Source organism: Eptatretus burgeri, chromosome 2 (assembly GCF_056783735.1).
Source record: "Eptatretus burgeri isolate ZD-2024b chromosome 2, Ebu_testis_v1, whole genome shotgun sequence".
NCBI classification, from domain to species: Eukaryota; Metazoa; Chordata; class Myxini; order Myxiniformes; family Myxinidae; genus Eptatretus; species Eptatretus burgeri.
Window position 1 is genome coordinate 145,048,562 of NC_140962.1, and position 16,181 is coordinate 145,064,742.

Here is a 16,181-nt window from a genome sequence, read left to right on the forward strand (position 1 = left end):
ATGTATATGCCAAGTTTCAGGAAGTTTCGATGAAAACTGTAGGCTGTGAAACAAAAAAGTCCACAAGAACAACCTGAGTAAGACTTAGAGATCCTCCACAAGGATCTAAAAATCCAACTGAAGAGACATGTGAAGGATGTCTTCTTAAAATGCTTTCAAGTTATTGTGTAAAATGCTGCTTTTTTGGATACAAATGTTAGCCAATGGAAGAGCAAGATACAGAGAGAAAAAGTAAAAAAGGCATAAAATGTCATAGCTCCCGTTTTAGTAATTTCGCTGGACGGACTGAAAGGGCGAGCCCATATTTATGTACAACTAAAAAGGCCACCAGTCTACCAGTCAGCCATGTTTGATCAGATCACAAAATAAAGGTAAGTTCATGTGTGTGCCACGATGTGCTGTGCTTGGGCCGTGTTTGAGCAAAATCTGACCATGCATGTCTGAGAAATGGTTGATGACACATTTAAGTAACAAAATGGCCACCAGTCAGCCATCTTGGACCTGATCTCTTTAAAAAAAAAATTAAGTGCTTATGTAAGCTATCATTCTTTATCTGTGTGCCAAGTTTGAACAATAGTTGTAAATGTATGTCTGAGAAATAGTAGAGGATGCGTTCAACATCGACTTTTTTTTACAACTAAAATGGCCACCAGTCGGCTATCTTTGATTGCATTGTAAAACCAAAATGATGCGCATATGTATTCCATAATGTGTTGTCTTTGTACCAAGTACAAATAAAATCGGCCATACATGTCAAAGATATGGTTGCGGATGCACACACACACGCATGTACACATACATGCACGCACAGACACAAATATCGAGACCAAATCTATAAGCTCCCATTTCGGACTAAGTCCAACGGGGGCTAAAAAGGCAACGTATTAACAGTGGGGCAAAAGGTGGAACCTGAAAAAGTAAGGGAATTAATGAATGGGCAAAAAAAAACAAGATTTGAGGAAACAGTAAACCTGCAAGATGATTGGTTTAGGGGAGGGTGGGGTGGTTAATAGTGGTGAAAAGATTGCGGTTTGGGATGGATCTTTTTTTTTTTTTAATTTACCCCAAACAAAGATGAGAGCCACGAAAGGGCTACAGAGAAAAAAAAACTGACAAAACCTTCACCTAGTCCCTAAAGAAGGAGACTTCTTAATGGGACCACTGTGCAGGAGGGAGTAACTATACCAGGTGGAAAAATTAATTTTCCTCCCCGTATTGGGTGTTTTTTTTTTTTTTTTTTAGGAGAAACCATCTCTATATTGGATGGCCGTGGCTCCGGAAGGGAGCTCATCCACCCTTTGTCAGGTGTTGTTTTTAGTCCTGGCAGGGTATCACAGTCACCCTCCCCATTTCCAAAGCCAGTGAGGGGTGTCTGTTTAGTCACCGATAACCCAAGAAGGATGACAGGAGAGGGTGGTGGACTGGCCTGGGAGTAGAAAGGGGATTTGAACTTTTTCATGAAGATTGCTCCACAAGCTAGAGCATGGAGGAATATTGGAGTCGAGGACCTCACCTCTGTGTGCAAATCACTGGAAACAAATTCCATGGAATCAAACTCTGTCCATACCTGAATCTAAGTGTTCATGTGTTTTTGTAATCATACCTTTGTGTCTGATTATATCCATTAAATATGAACAAGTTAAAATCGCCTCCGTAAACTAGGTTTGGTAAATGTTGGAATGCCCCGTTATCCCATCAACTCACCCCAATAAACTTTGGGAATCCATTATAAGCTTTCCAATCCACTATTTCCTTTGAAATGCACTTCTGCAATATGTCAGCATCTTTCGTAATCCATAATCCATTGTTCTGTTTTTTTTTTTCACCTTTTCTTTGAGAGTTTATTCTTGACTTTTAACTCTAATCGCACAATGATTGATTTTTTTTTTTTTTCAGCATTCAGGTATAGGAACTGTGGGCAGGTTGGAGGAAAAGCGAACGAAGTTGTACAAATTTGTGGATAAATTTGTGCATATGATGAAGAGTCGGGTGATCAAAAGCCAAAGCGAGAAGATTGTTCTCCTCCAGAAGCAGATGGACGAGGTTAAGGAGCAGTTGAACTCTCTCCATGAAGCAAATTCCACATTGAAAACAGCACTCCAGGATCTCGAGACCATTTCCTTTCTACAGGTAGGGATTCTTCAACACCTTTAACAAAAGTTGTAATGTTTCATTTGTCAACAATTCTTGAGTTGAATCTTTTTTTGGGGGAAGAGATGAGATTCAATAATTCACCAACTTACAGGACTTGAGAGCCTATTGAATGCGAGGTTTTGGAATGTTGTTTGGAGAGTGAATTCATGGTACATTGTACTTTGGAATACTTAAAACACACCGGAAGGATAATAACGCCACATGAATGCTTCATCACAGGTGGAGATATTATCCATGATTCAGATCCTGGAAGGCTTATTTGTCACTCTTATTTGAGGATTATAGTTCCACATTCATCATCGTGGTGATGCATTCCAGTTGTCACGCTACAAGAGATTGTAAAACATAGAATGATACTCGTATGATGCTTACATAGGGCTCCTGGTGTGAGAAAAGACCAAGAGGGGTTCATTAAGTGTTCAGAAGTACATATGTTTTTTTATGTTTTCATTTGCAGCCTGTGGCTGATTGGCGGCATCATTTTCTGTGGATGTAGCTGTCCCACTGATGCATTGCCCCTGTTACCAGCAAGCTGGTATTCATTTTGTTGACTTTGGAAGGATGAAAGGCTGAGTCAACCCCACCTGGTGTTGATTACAATGGCCCAACAGGAGCTTAAACTCCCGACTCTAGTATCTTAAGCCAGCCACCTTAACCTTAACATGAAGCCAACACTAGGCCTAATACATGTGTTGAGGGAAGAGTATTGATGAGGGGATGTAAATTAAATTGTTGGTTATGAGAAGTCTTCTTTTCTTTCACTCGTGGAACTAACTTCCTCGGTCTGTTCTGTTCTGTTCTTCCCTCAAAGGCTTCAAGACAGCTTTTTCCCACTACCTCAGGTCAGGTCAGGTATGGGGGCATGCACCAAAGCAGCGCATTGCTGCGTCCACTTTCCGTCGGTACTCCAGGGTCCTCCATCTGCCCATCCCCCAGGCAGATGCCTGGCCCATCCCCATCTCCTAGAGATGCTGATCAACCTGCTGCAACCACAAGCCATGTGGCCAACCCATTGACCTCCTCCACTCACGAGGCTCCCTCGCTGAGAGAATCTGGTGAGCAGGATCAGCGTCAGAAAAATGAGCCACATGTCCATAAAGCAGCAGCTGACGCTCACGGACTATGCAGGTAACAAATCTCATTTGAGTCTCTCTCAGCAACCGCTCGTTGGACATAAAGTGCAAACAGCGATAGCCAAGGATTCTCCGAAGAGACCTGATACCAAAGGAATTAAGTCTCCATCTCAGATCCCTGGTCAAAGTCCAAGTCTCACATCTGTAGAGCAAGAATGGAAGCACCAAAGACCTGAACACTTGGACAATCGTCCTCCTGCACAGGTATCGACAGTGCCACACCCCATCATCCAATGAATCCATGACTCCCCAGACCTGAACCAGATGTCTACTTTCCTCTGGCTCACAGCCAGCAGAGACATGAATATCACTGCCAAGCTAAATGAATCTCTCAATTACCTCAATATCCTCACCACAAGCAGATACAGACAAGATAGCAGCATCAAAGATGTCACAAAAGCCTGGATCTCAGTTGTAACCCAGGAAACCCATAATCCCAGTGGCTCCGACTCCTCATTCAGCACCTCGAGGGCCCCCAAAAGGATATCTAAAGTCTCCGCAAAGATGACTTGCATCATCTGCAAAATCCAGGTCAGAGATCTTGACATCCCCAAACAATGCACCGCAGCTTGATCTCTCCGACATCCTCCCCAGAATCCAGTCCATATGAGCGCTGAAAAGTGTGGTGGCCAGTACACACCCCTAACAAACTCCAGTAACAACTGGAAATAAGTCTGAAATGTTGTCGCCACATCTCACAGCACCTTCAGTACCAGAGTATAGTTCATACATTAGATTGATCAATTTCAGTGGTACCCCATGAAGACTACGGATCCTGCAGAGGGCTCCCAATTCACTGAATCAAACGCTTTCCAGAGATCAACATAAAATGTAAGCAGCCCCTCCTGAAACTCTTGTCTGCGTTCGATGAGGACCCGAAGAGCAAGGATACAATCAATCTTTGACCTCTTTAGTGTAAAGCATTACTGCTCTGGGTGCTGGTGTTCAAGCAGATGGTGGTGAACCCGATCAAGAATTATCCGAGCAAAGACCTTGCCCGGCACTGAGAGTAGCGTCACTCCTTGGTAGTTGTTGCAGTCCTGGTGATCACCCTTCCCGTTCCAGTGAGGGACAACTAGGCCCCTCTTCCAGTCAGTTGGGATGATGCCTGTGTTCCAGTCGGAGCACAGAACTGCATGCAACGACAAGAGTACAGCACTTCCACCAGCCTTGAGAAGTTCAGCAAGGATGCCACAGTTCCCAAGAACTTCACCCCATTTCAACCGGTTCGCCGCAGCCTGTGTTTCCACAAACAAAGTTGGCTCACCGTTGATTGGAGGGTCAGCAAGAGGAATAGTAGCATCCCTACCATCCAACTCAACAGCGGGTGGATCAGCCTGGTACTGCCGCTCAAAGTAATCGGCCCAGCGGGCCTTCACTATGGACTCTTCTGTCCAGAGCCCAGCACCCTCCGCTCTCACTGCAGTACATCGAGGGACAGGCTTGGACGAACGCAATGCGCGAATTCCCCTGTAAGCAGGACGAGAATCACTTGATCACAGGTGATGCTCTACCCCCTCACAGATTCCTCGCACATCGGCCTCCTTGTCCACCCTCAGCACGCATGCAGTTTTATACCTCAACTACCTGAACAGCTCAGCTCTGCTATTAAGCCTTGCCCTGTGACTGGTCAATGGTATCCAGTGTCCCTTGAGAGACAAAATTCTTCTTCGCCCAACGGTGAGTTCCAAAACATCCACCGGCAACATCAAGGATGGTGGTCGTGAAGGCACTCCACAACTCTTCAGGATTCCCCAAAGCATTCAGACCCTCCAAATTCTCACTCAGCCTGTTCGTAAACTCCTCAGCTGCCCTCTCATCCTTGATGATCCAGCTTGCCAACATCCAGCCTCGGCTGGGATGGTACCATTCTCCCGGATTTAAGCTCCAACTTCAGAGATGCTACCACATGCAATGTGGTCGGTATTGAGGAACTCAGCACTCCGGTAGGCCCTGCAGGTCTGGATCATCCTCCAATGAGCACATGGTCAATCTCCTTTGCCACACCATCAGCGTTGGAGTACCAAGTCTAGTGATGAGCCTGTGGGCAATGAAATCATGAACCAGCCACCCTTAGTCCATGACTTCTTGTAAAGTCAAATAACTTAGTGCTATTCTGGTTCACAGTTCCAGACCCAGGGGGACCTACACATGTCTCGTAACCATCCCCATCAGTTCCAGTCGAGGCAATGAAATCCGCCAAGACTAGAAGTGTATCTCGCCTGGGGCACTGATCAACCACAGACTCAAGCAAGGCATAGAATGCCTCCTTCACAGTGAGATCACTTGCCTCAGTCGGAGCATTAGACATCCATCCATCCATTGGGACCATACTCTGTGCACAGCATTGGTGCTGCCTAAGCAGTCTCCTTGGCTATTGGGCACAATCCTGGACAGGTAGCCGCTCCCACACAGGATACCAGCAAGCTGGTACTCATTTCACCGACCTCGGAAGGATGACAGGCAGAGTCAACCCCACCTGGTATATAATTCAACAGCCGAGTGGGATTTTAACTCAGGATCCTCGGATCTCAAGCCCACCATCCTAGCCATTAAGCCAACACCAGGTATATACCCCCATCCCCCCAACCCCAACCCAAATAAAAGTATATAACAAATGTTTGGCTCCATCATGTTAAGGATGCAACATACATGAACAGGTCAACGCATTACACACAATAAATCACATGCGTATACAATCGAATATACACCGTTGGTGATTGTGAATCTGACTCCAAGAACTTCAATGACCCGACAATAAAATTTCAGCCGATAGCACACTGCAGAGAGTGCGGAAAGATGAAAGAGTCCATCCAAGTTTGTGAAATTGCAGAAACAAATGTGCATATAGTGTACACGTACACGCTGACTACATACAATTCTCCGTTCATATTCAGCACAAGGCTGTGGGGTAGCATCATTGGCTGAGGGTGTGGTTGTGCTGCTGATGCAATGCCCTCTGCTGGTTATGGCAGGAATTTGAAAATCAGCCATGGTGCTGACAGAAGCTCACCGAATCTTCGTGAAGGACATCATGGGATATTTAACGTTCACCAATGAATACTGGCAGACAGGACGCCCGTTTAGCATCCCTCCGAGGGATGGGACAGAGCATATACAGAGACCAGAGAAACGACACCCAAGGAGTGACGAATCCTTAGTCTCATAATACGCTCGTTGACCGGTATTACCTCAATTATCATTGGGGTCAGCTTATTGGACACAGCTACAGCAATTCCTTGGGCATGGTAACCATCAGAGCGACCAGACCAATAGTAGGTGTAACCACCCGCCATGATCTCACTGCAATCTGGTCTCCGAACCTCAGAGAGAGCTGCAATACCGATGTTCAACCGCTTGACCACATATGATAACAGGGACAGATGATCATCCTCTCTTAGGGATGGGACATTCCAGGCACCCACGCGAAGGGACTGCCTCAGATTAACCCAATGAGATCACCGTCTCGTGGATGACACCTCAGCACCACCTCGACACACATTTCCGCAATCTAACCCGGGAAGTTTACCCCGTGGTATTTCTCCTTTCAAAGAGTGGGGGTCCTGAAAGATTTGCCCAAATCCCATCATCCGGTGAGCTACCTGGCAGAGGGCAGCTGCTGCACAGGAGGTACTCTCACGGAGTGGGTTTTCAATTATCTTTCGGTTTTCCTATGTTTTGCGGAATGAAGGGTTTTGCAGTGGCCGGAGTGCAAATCCTGCCACCAGCCTTCTAATAAGAAGTAACCCAACTGCAAGAGGATGTTCGCAGACACAGTTGGGCACGAGATATGGATGGCCGTTGGCTCACAAGGAGCTCCTCCGCCCTTTAACCCACCTTAGGTCATCCCCATCCATACTAGTGATCTCTTCTAACCCAAATGACCCATTCCCAATCACTCTCTTTTTCTTGGTTATTGTAATTTTCCTCCTCTTCCTCATCTCCTTTCCTTTGTTTGTTTGTTACTTTTCTGTTTCATCCCAAATTTCCCTTACTCTTTGCCTTTTCTGTTTCATACGAATTTCACTTTCCTCCTCACTTTTTCTGTTTCATCCCTGATTTCCCCCTTCCTCTTCCTCTTTGCCTTTTCTGTTTCATCCCTGGTTTCCCCTTCCACTTTGCCTTCTCTGTCTGAGGGATCTTAGGGGTCTTGGAGTTAGGGGTCTTAAGAGTCTTAAGGGTCTTCTGCATCTTGGGGATCTTAAGAGTCTTGGGATCTTAAAGGTATCGAGGGGTCTTCAGGGTCTTAAGGGTGTTGGGTCTTAAGGGTGCTCAGAGTCTTAAGGATTTGGGGTGTCTCAAAGGGTCTTGGCGGGCTTTAGGATCTTCAGGGTTGTTAGGGGTCTTAAGGGTCATGAGGTGCTTGGGGTATTAGTGTGTCTTGTGGGGTCTTCATGGTCTTAAGGGTATTAGTGTCTTGAAGGTCTTTGGTGTTTTAAAGGGTTTTGGGGGTCTTAGGGCTCTTAAGGGCCTTGGGGTTATCAAAGGGTATTTGGGAGCCTTAAGGGTCTTGGTGGTCTTAAGAGGTCTTAAGGGCCTTAAAGGATCTCAGGTCTTTGGGGGTCTTGGTGGTCTTAGGGGGTCATAATTACCCAACAAGACAAGGTAATTAATATTGTTGTGGTCTCGGGGCTCCAGCCTACTCAGAGGGGGAATCCCTGGTTTCTCTCGAACTCACCCGGACCTGAGGCCACCGGGAGCGAATAACTTCACCCCACGATGGCTTGTGAAGCAACAACGATGCTTACGATGCAACTATGAACGGCAATCGAGTGACCACAAGTCCCAGTGTCCGTCCATCTAACAACCATTGAACTGGGGATCCCGTGCCCCCCCTCCCCCGACCAGGGAACGCACCCTTGAAAAATGTACTACTTACCTTATCTGGTGATCTTGAATGCAGCTGAGCTGTACTGCTAGCACACGACGGACCCTGCAAAAACCGTACCATCGGGAATCTCAACCTCGCAAGCTATCTACGTGCGGACAGTGCTAGACCAATGGTGGAAAAGATGGACACGGACTGATCAAAAGTAGATTTAACAATAACAAATATAATAGTTGACATGGGGAGGGGGGGGAGGGAACGTAAGGATTTTAAGGTCATGGGGAGAAATGAGGGTTAAGCAATTTGTACAGCAATGAGATGAGAGAGAAAAGAAACGTGAAATGCAGAACAAACTTAAAAAGTACCTTACCTACCACTAACACACTACATGGGCCCAAACATTCTCAACCGAGGGCTAAAAGTGGGGAGAGGGAGTGAGGAATTGTGTCCTCAGCTGAGTGGGTGGGAAAGGTGCCCTCGCTATTGCTGAAGGAGAGAAATGGAAAGAAAGCCTGTGAGGTGTCTCAGGTCCATGGAAAAGAGTAACGTGTGTGTGTGTGTGTGTGTGTGTGTGTGTGTGTGTTGCGAGTGTATTTGAAAAAGGGAAACAGAAATGTGCAGCGGAGAAAAGATGTGCGAAGGGATAGTCTAAAAGTGTGAGATCCTACCAGATGTGTTTGGCGTGCAGCTTGATTTGGTCCTATTAATCAGCTTGGTTCTGCCGGCCTCCTCGCAGCTTTGGCTCCTTGCTTGTGATGACAGTGCGTGAGGAAAAACCAAAGGAGCGAAAGTGCCAAGAACCAGCAGCGCGACCTTGGGGAACAGAGTGTCCGACAGGATCCGGAGTAAAAAATGCCTACAAACGACTGTTGAAAGACCCGCAAATGACCGTTGAAAGGAGCCTCCAAACGAGCGTTGTGTAGAGCAAACAAAAACGACCTTTGAAAGCCTCGAGCATGTGTACGCCATTGGGTGGGGCCTGCGTGCAGATTCGTGTTCCTCCTCCTGAGCCCCACCGATTCGCGTTGCCGTAACGAGTCCTCTCAGTCAGGGATTGTGGTTGTCGTAAGAGCCGGACTTCGCTTGGCACCACTTAAGATGAGAGAGCATTCGGCTGGTTCGAGGAGCGCAGCGCTGAAGGTGCGCAAGAACGATTATGGGGGAAACGAACGGAGCCGATGCCTCTCTGGTCAATTGTGACCAAACATTGCCTGGCAACGTGATAGCCATCACATAGCCTTACAATGAGGTTAATGGTTGTGGGTTGCGGGATGAGGGATCTCCTTTAGAGCCGGGGTAGTTTGAGGTGAAGAAACCGTACTCGATGTCTTGATTGCCTTTCGTGTGTGTAGGTATAGATCGTATCAAAATACAGTCTGTACAAAATAGAATCGTGTGTACCTACGTGTGGCATGAGAAAAGAAAGAGAGAGGGGAAATTAATGATGAAGAGAACGTAAGGAAGGGATCGACACATGCCCGCATCAAATAGCTGCCAACACCTTGCCGACAACATTCCGTGTGCAAAACAAAAATATGGAGTGAATCCTAATCTACCCTTTCCAGCGCAATTTGGATCACACTGACCCATCTCAAGGGAAGGGACTACTCCAAACATTTTATGATGGAAATAACTACACTCAAGGACCTACTTGTCTTGAGTGCACATTTACAATAGTGGTTTCTCAAACCTGCAACACACTATGTACCATTTACAACAAACAAGAACTTCCTTTTCAAACAAAGCTATTACTTAAACTGGACACAAGTTATGGAATTAATTTGAAGGCAGCCTTATGCAAACTACTGGTGTATGTCGCTTTAGCAACAATCTCAAAAATTTATTTTCCGAAAAGTTTATGACAAATTGATGTTGCAATCTTTGACATAATTAATGAGTAATGGGTGATGTTGGTATGCAAGGTATTGCATATGAGCTGTTTCCTCCTCGTACACCCCCCCCCCCCCCCCGTCCGCGATTTGCATTCCTTTCCTGTTCAGCTTATATTTGTGTACCTCATTATCTTCTCATTATCGGTATCTTATTTGACAATATTTCTTTATCTCTCTCTCTCTCTCTCTCTCTCTCTCTCTCTCTCTCTCTCTCTCTCTCTCTCTCTCTCTCTCTCTCTCTCTCTCTCTCTCTCTCTCTCTCTCTCTCTCTCTCTCTCTCTCTCTCTCTCTCTCTCTCTCTCTCTCTCTCTCTCTCTCTATCTATCTATCTATCTATCTATCTATCTATCTATCTATCTATCTATCTATCTATCTATCTATCTATCTATCTATCTATCTATATATATATATATATATATATATATATATATATATATATATCTATCACAATCCATTGTCATCGGGACCTGAAATTTCACAAGCCCTGCTTTTATTCAGGTTCCTCCACTGTTCTCATAATAATGATTGATGCTTCTTATATTTTGTGTTTGATTGATTCAAGAGGAGAAATGAACTGGTCAACACGAAGGAAGGAATTTATGGAGATGATTCTATATGAATGGAGATAACAGATTGTACGAAAAATCTGGAGGTAGTGAAGGATTCCTTTTGCTTTTTTAAACCAGTTTGGAGATAAGCCCACATGGGGAGTGCAATGTTGCACTTCTTTTTCAGTTGTGATCCCAATATGGTAGAGGAGGTGGAGATGAAAGAGCATTCCAGGATAAGTAACCATCTCATAGATATATGAAAGGATTATTTTTTGAGTTATGGTTTGGTACAGTTAAGTAAGTTGATTAGATTATAGGAAGACGAACTGTGGAGGTCTGAGGGAGAGAGGTGGGTGCTCTTTCTTTTTATTTTTATATACAATGTCGAGGCTCTTATAAGAGCAAACTAACACATGTACACACAGAACGTATAACAAGGGGAGCAGGAGACAAGAGGGATGGGAGAGGGAAGCACAAAACAGTTGGGAATGAGACATATGAGATCTGTGGAAGGGAGAGGGATGAGTTGGGGTACACGGGGTAAACGAGATGGACACGACAAGGACTTCCAGGAAGGACAACAGGGAGTTTGATGGAGATGAGTTTGGGGTGGATTAACGGACGTAGAAAAGATCATGGGTTTGGATGAGGGAAGATAAGTTTTGGTGGTGAACAGCTGTTTTGAAGACCTGGAAGGAAGAGCATGCCTGGTGTTGTTGACTTCATGGTTAAGGTGGTGGGCTTGGGATCCGATGATCCTGATTTCAAATCCCACTTTGCTGTTCAATTAATACCAGGTGGGGTTGACTCTGCCTGTCATCCTTCCGAGGACGGCAAAATGAGTGCCAGCTTGCTGGTATCCTGTGTCGGAGTGGTGACATGTCCAGGATTGTGCCCAATAGCCAAGGAGACTGCTTAGGCAGCACCAATGCACAGAGTATGGTCCCAATGAATGGATGGAAGGAAGAGTGGGATTGAAGAATGTGTGGGAGTTTGTTCCAAAGACGGGTGAAAAGAGGGATGAAAGGGCGAAGGTGAGCAGTGATTCTTGATTTTGTTAGTTTAACCAGAAGGGGGTTGCTGGTGGACCTTGAGCACCCTGCAGAAATATTGGTGGGACAGATAGCAGACAGAGTGGGGGGGGGGGGTGAGGTGCCGGAGAGGAAATGCTAGAAGACAAAGACCACCGACCTCCCTGCGGTGAGAGAGTGAGAGATCCAAAGACTCAGCCTCATCACGGGAGATACCAATGATCTTAAATGCCTTAGTTTCCACAGCATGAAGCCTTAAAAGGGAAGAGCAGTACTCCATCAGGCTGTGTATGAAAGCTTTATATGTGCTCAGGAGCTCAGGTGTGCCAATGAAAGACTTTGCATGATGGAGGATGCCCAATCGGCGACTGGCTTTGGATGCCAGCTTGGAGATGTGGCTTTCCCAGGAAAGATCATGGCAAATAGTGAGGCCCAAACGTTTGAATGAAAGAACTTCTTCAAGAGGATTGTTGAGAAAATAGATGGTGGGGGGGGGGGGTGGTTCCAGATGGTCTTTTCAGAGAGACATAGTGAGAGTGTGAGGTTTGTCAGGTTTGAAAGACATGTTGCACGTGTTCGACCAGCTTGTGATTTTATCCAGATCTGCTGAGAGTGAAAAGGCTTACTGCTTGCCGATTAGAGGGATGACAGATGGTACGGCAGAGGGTGGAGTCATCAGCAAAGAGATAAAGAGGATTTTCCAGAGAGTCGGAAAGATCATGATGAAAACCAGAAAAGAGCAGGGCTCAGAACGCTACCTTGAGGAACTCCAGCCTGGACAGGAAGAGGGGATGAAAGAACTCCGTTTAGGGCCACACGTTGACTGCAACAGGAGGGAAGTCTGCAAGCCAAGACTGGAGATTGTCTTGGATACCATAGGAAGAGAGTTTGGTGCACAGGGCGAGGTGTCAGACCGCATTGAGAGCACGCGATATGTCTCAGGAGACGGCTCTGATTTCATGTCTGGCATTGAGGATCTCCATCCATTGTTGGGAAATTTTTAGACTGAGCTTGAGATTGAGACAAACTGTAGGAGAGCAATCAACATCAGATAAATGGGCAACCTTCAAGGAGTAGAAGTGCAGTACACAGGGTAAATACATTCCTGTGAGGTGTAACTCCAGAAGCAAAAGGAGACATGGGTGTTTGAGCAAGGGAGAAAGGAGACATGGGTGTTTGAGCAAGGGAGAAAGGAGTGCTGTTAAGGAAAAACAGAATGCATTCATAAAGTATAAAATAACGGGACAGGAATCTGACTCATATCAATATAGGTCTGCACAGAGGTGAGTTAAGAAAATACCCAAACAAACCAAAAGAGAATACAAGTCAGACTTGGCCAACAATATAAAATTTGCAAAGTAAATCGTTTGCATCATTTAAATTTCGGAAGAGACAGGCCCGTAGTCAGGACTCAGTATTAAGGGGGGCATATGAACTGGATGGGGGGGCACAATTATTATATTTTATATTTTTGATAACCCGGAATACTATTGTATTCATGCAGCATTGAGACATCTATACTGAGGTTGCCATCGCATACTAACCAAATTGATCTCAACTAGATTTAATATGTTCTGATGTTTTTGGCCGAAAATTATTCGAATGCAGGAGAGCCGCAACAAACTGGCACATTCACAATGCAAATATTCAATGATTCGACAATTGGCACCAATTCAGGTGCACTTATACAAGGTGTTATCAAGAATTGGCATTAGAAAATTAATATACCAGAGATACAATGACTAAACGGGGAAGGTTGGCACCAGAATCAGTGCACTTTGAAATAAGATACAGTCGGCGATGACCTGCGATAATCACGTGAAACTATCAACAGCAAATACGACCAGCCTGAAGATACCACAAGGTCTGCATTTAAAGCAGTCAATTACACAGGGGTAAGGTTATGCACAAAGCACTAGATATGGGATATGCAAAGCACCAAACACAACATTTAACTTAAACATCAGAAGTACAAAGCAGCCGACCATGGCGGGTGCTGACCACAACCACACTGCAACCACAACCACACACGCATCACCAGCAGTCACACACACAATTTTAACTCCTTGTATAGTTTTTATACCGCTGTACTCGCTGTCAGAAGAGCTGCAGGCGACGCGTCTCGGTGTGGAATCTTCTGAGGACCTTCTCCTTCCATTCATTCAGGCATTTACGTGTGAGGTCTCTCTCGAAGGCCAGCCGTACCAGTTGTGCCTTGCGCGCATGGCGCATGGACCGTCGATGGTCAGTGAAGACATTCCTCAATGTTGAGAATGAGTTTTCACACATGGCAGTGGACGCACCAAGTGTTAGTCCAAGTCTCATAGCAGTCACTACACTTGGCAAGGCTTCCAGCATTTTGTGGTATGTTGAGGAGTTTTTGTGTTGTCCATCTCTCGTTTGGCTGCTTTTCTGTCTGTGAGCGAATAAACTGCTTTGCAACCACACACTCTGTTTCACTGATGGTTGACTTTGTTAATGTCATGATGTGCTGGAGCAACTGGGGATCCAAAAACGTGCCATTTTCAGGATTCAAGGCAGCGAGTGAACGGGCGAGTTGTGTGTTGCGTTCACTGAAGCGCTGAGCGATCTCGCCAAGCACAGTTTCAATTGTGCTGTAAAAACCCTCTGCAGTTCCGTCTTGTCATTGTCGTTGTTTTGTCCTGTAGTCTCCAAAACTACAAACTTCTCCAAGTTCTTATGCATTGTGCGTCTCCGTTTTGGTGGTGCAGGTGTAGAAGTGCGAGCATCGTTGGCCTTGTTCCACAGATCAGTGAACTCATCCTCAGAGCGGAGTTTCTTCACGCACTCTGGAGCACTCGCCACCAGTTCCAACCCCGTTAACAAGTCCATGTCCTCTGCCTGCAAGAGTCTGTTAGGGCCATCTAACATCAGCAGTTTTTGTACAAAGATAGCAATGAACATGAAGGCAGGCCCAGAGACTTCCCGCAAAAGCCCAATAGCCTCCACCCTCATCTCTGCACCGTAGGCATGCTCTGCATCAATCTCCGACAGTTAGGATGTGATATCCTTAAAAGATCCTATGATCACAGACACGGTGGCTAAATGTCCCGTCCACCTTTGATCAAGAAGTCGTTTTAACCGCTCACCTTTATACTGTGCAGCAACAGTAGGCTTTCTGAAGAATTTGTACAGGCAACAACAAACCTCGAGGAAATCAGTGACAGCTTTCTCTGCTGCCAGTGCGTGGACAACTACCAGATGGAGTTGGTGATTTAAGCAGTGCACATAGGGGATTTCTCTTTCCAATATCTCTTGCAACAACTTTTGCACCCCACCGTGCTTCCCAGCCATGACCGAAGCCCCGTCGTACACCTGACTTAATATTTTTGACGTGTCAAGTCCTGTTTTTGTCAGCTCTGCAATTATTAGGTCTGTCAATGTTTTTGCATATCCAACGTCGGCTATAGCTATTGTGAGTAGACGCTCTGTTGCTTCATTTGATGCGGATACAAAGCGAATGATGATTGATACGTTCTCACATTCAGTGGGGTCCCTTGTCCCATCCACCTTGATGGTAAACCATGATGTGCCAACTTCTTCCACGATGGCATCCGTCACAACATTATTCAATGTGCAGATCAGTTCATTCTGCATTTCCGGACTAGTATAGCTTGCGTTTCGTGGGATATGCTTGATTATTTCGGCTAGCTCGGTGTGTTTTTTGAGTGTGTAGTTTAAAAGCGAGAGGAAGAGCCCACTGTGCCCATCTGACATCTTCAAAATTATCAAGGCTCCCTCTAAAAGGTATCTGATTTTCGGCGAGAAATCCCACAACATCTATAAGAGCAGACACACAGTTCCGGTTTCTATTTAGCTGGTCAGCATTGAGGAGTGTGGAAATCTCCTTACCAGAATTGATGTGCCTTTCATTCTCCTTCTACCTCAAAACACAAGTTAAATGTTCCTTTGAAGTTGCGTGTTTGTGAAACCCCCTGCCTTTCTCAACGGTATGTTTCCAATTCCGGTAGCCTCGCACTGTGAAAGTCGAGTCCACTGGGCCACGTGCGGTGTTAAACTTCCTACATGGATAGCAGAATGCTGCATCTGTCTGCACACTGTATTCCAGCCATTCATTAGTCTGGTACCACAAGGACACAAACGAGTGACTCTTGTTCTGCAACAGATGGCCAGAGTACTGCTGTAGAACAACTTGATTCGGTCTCTCACTTCCAAGATCATCGGGAAGCGGCTTGACAGTCACACCCGATCCCGAGGCCGCCGCCGAGCATGGCAACTCGGCTGTCTGCGCTGGGGCTCCAGCTGCAGGGCCAACGTTGCTGGCTTGGCCAGGTTGGCCAGCTTCTGTCAGTATTTCATCGACATGATCGTCTTTTCCTCCTCCTCCTCCAACTCCTCCCACAACATGTCTTTCATCATCTTCTTCATTTTCGTCGCTTGCATTTTTTCCTTTTCTGAGCCATTTTCGAATATCCATCATCCACGTCCTTTTCTCCTGCTGCGAGCTCGTGCTCTGTGATTCGTCCCTCGTGACTCGCATCACTAATCTCGCGACTCGCGACATTTGACGGTTGACGGTTTTATTTATTAAATGATCCATGCATCAAAAA

General features: G+C 45.8%; 1 protein-coding gene across 2 annotated transcripts in view; it reads left to right on the forward strand.

Moving 5' to 3' along the window:
* Window positions 1-16,181, forward strand: part of LOC147033429 (E3 ubiquitin/ISG15 ligase TRIM25-like) — a 76,624-nt gene that overhangs the window by 43,486 nt on the left and 16,957 nt on the right. For both annotated transcript variants that reach the window (XM_085871628.1, XM_085871629.1), the window contains exon 6: window positions 1,897-2,130. In XM_085871628.1, the coding sequence (XP_085727754.1) occupies window positions 1,897-2,130 (234 nt within the window). The remainder of the gene's footprint in view (window positions 1-1,896; window positions 2,131-16,181) is intronic.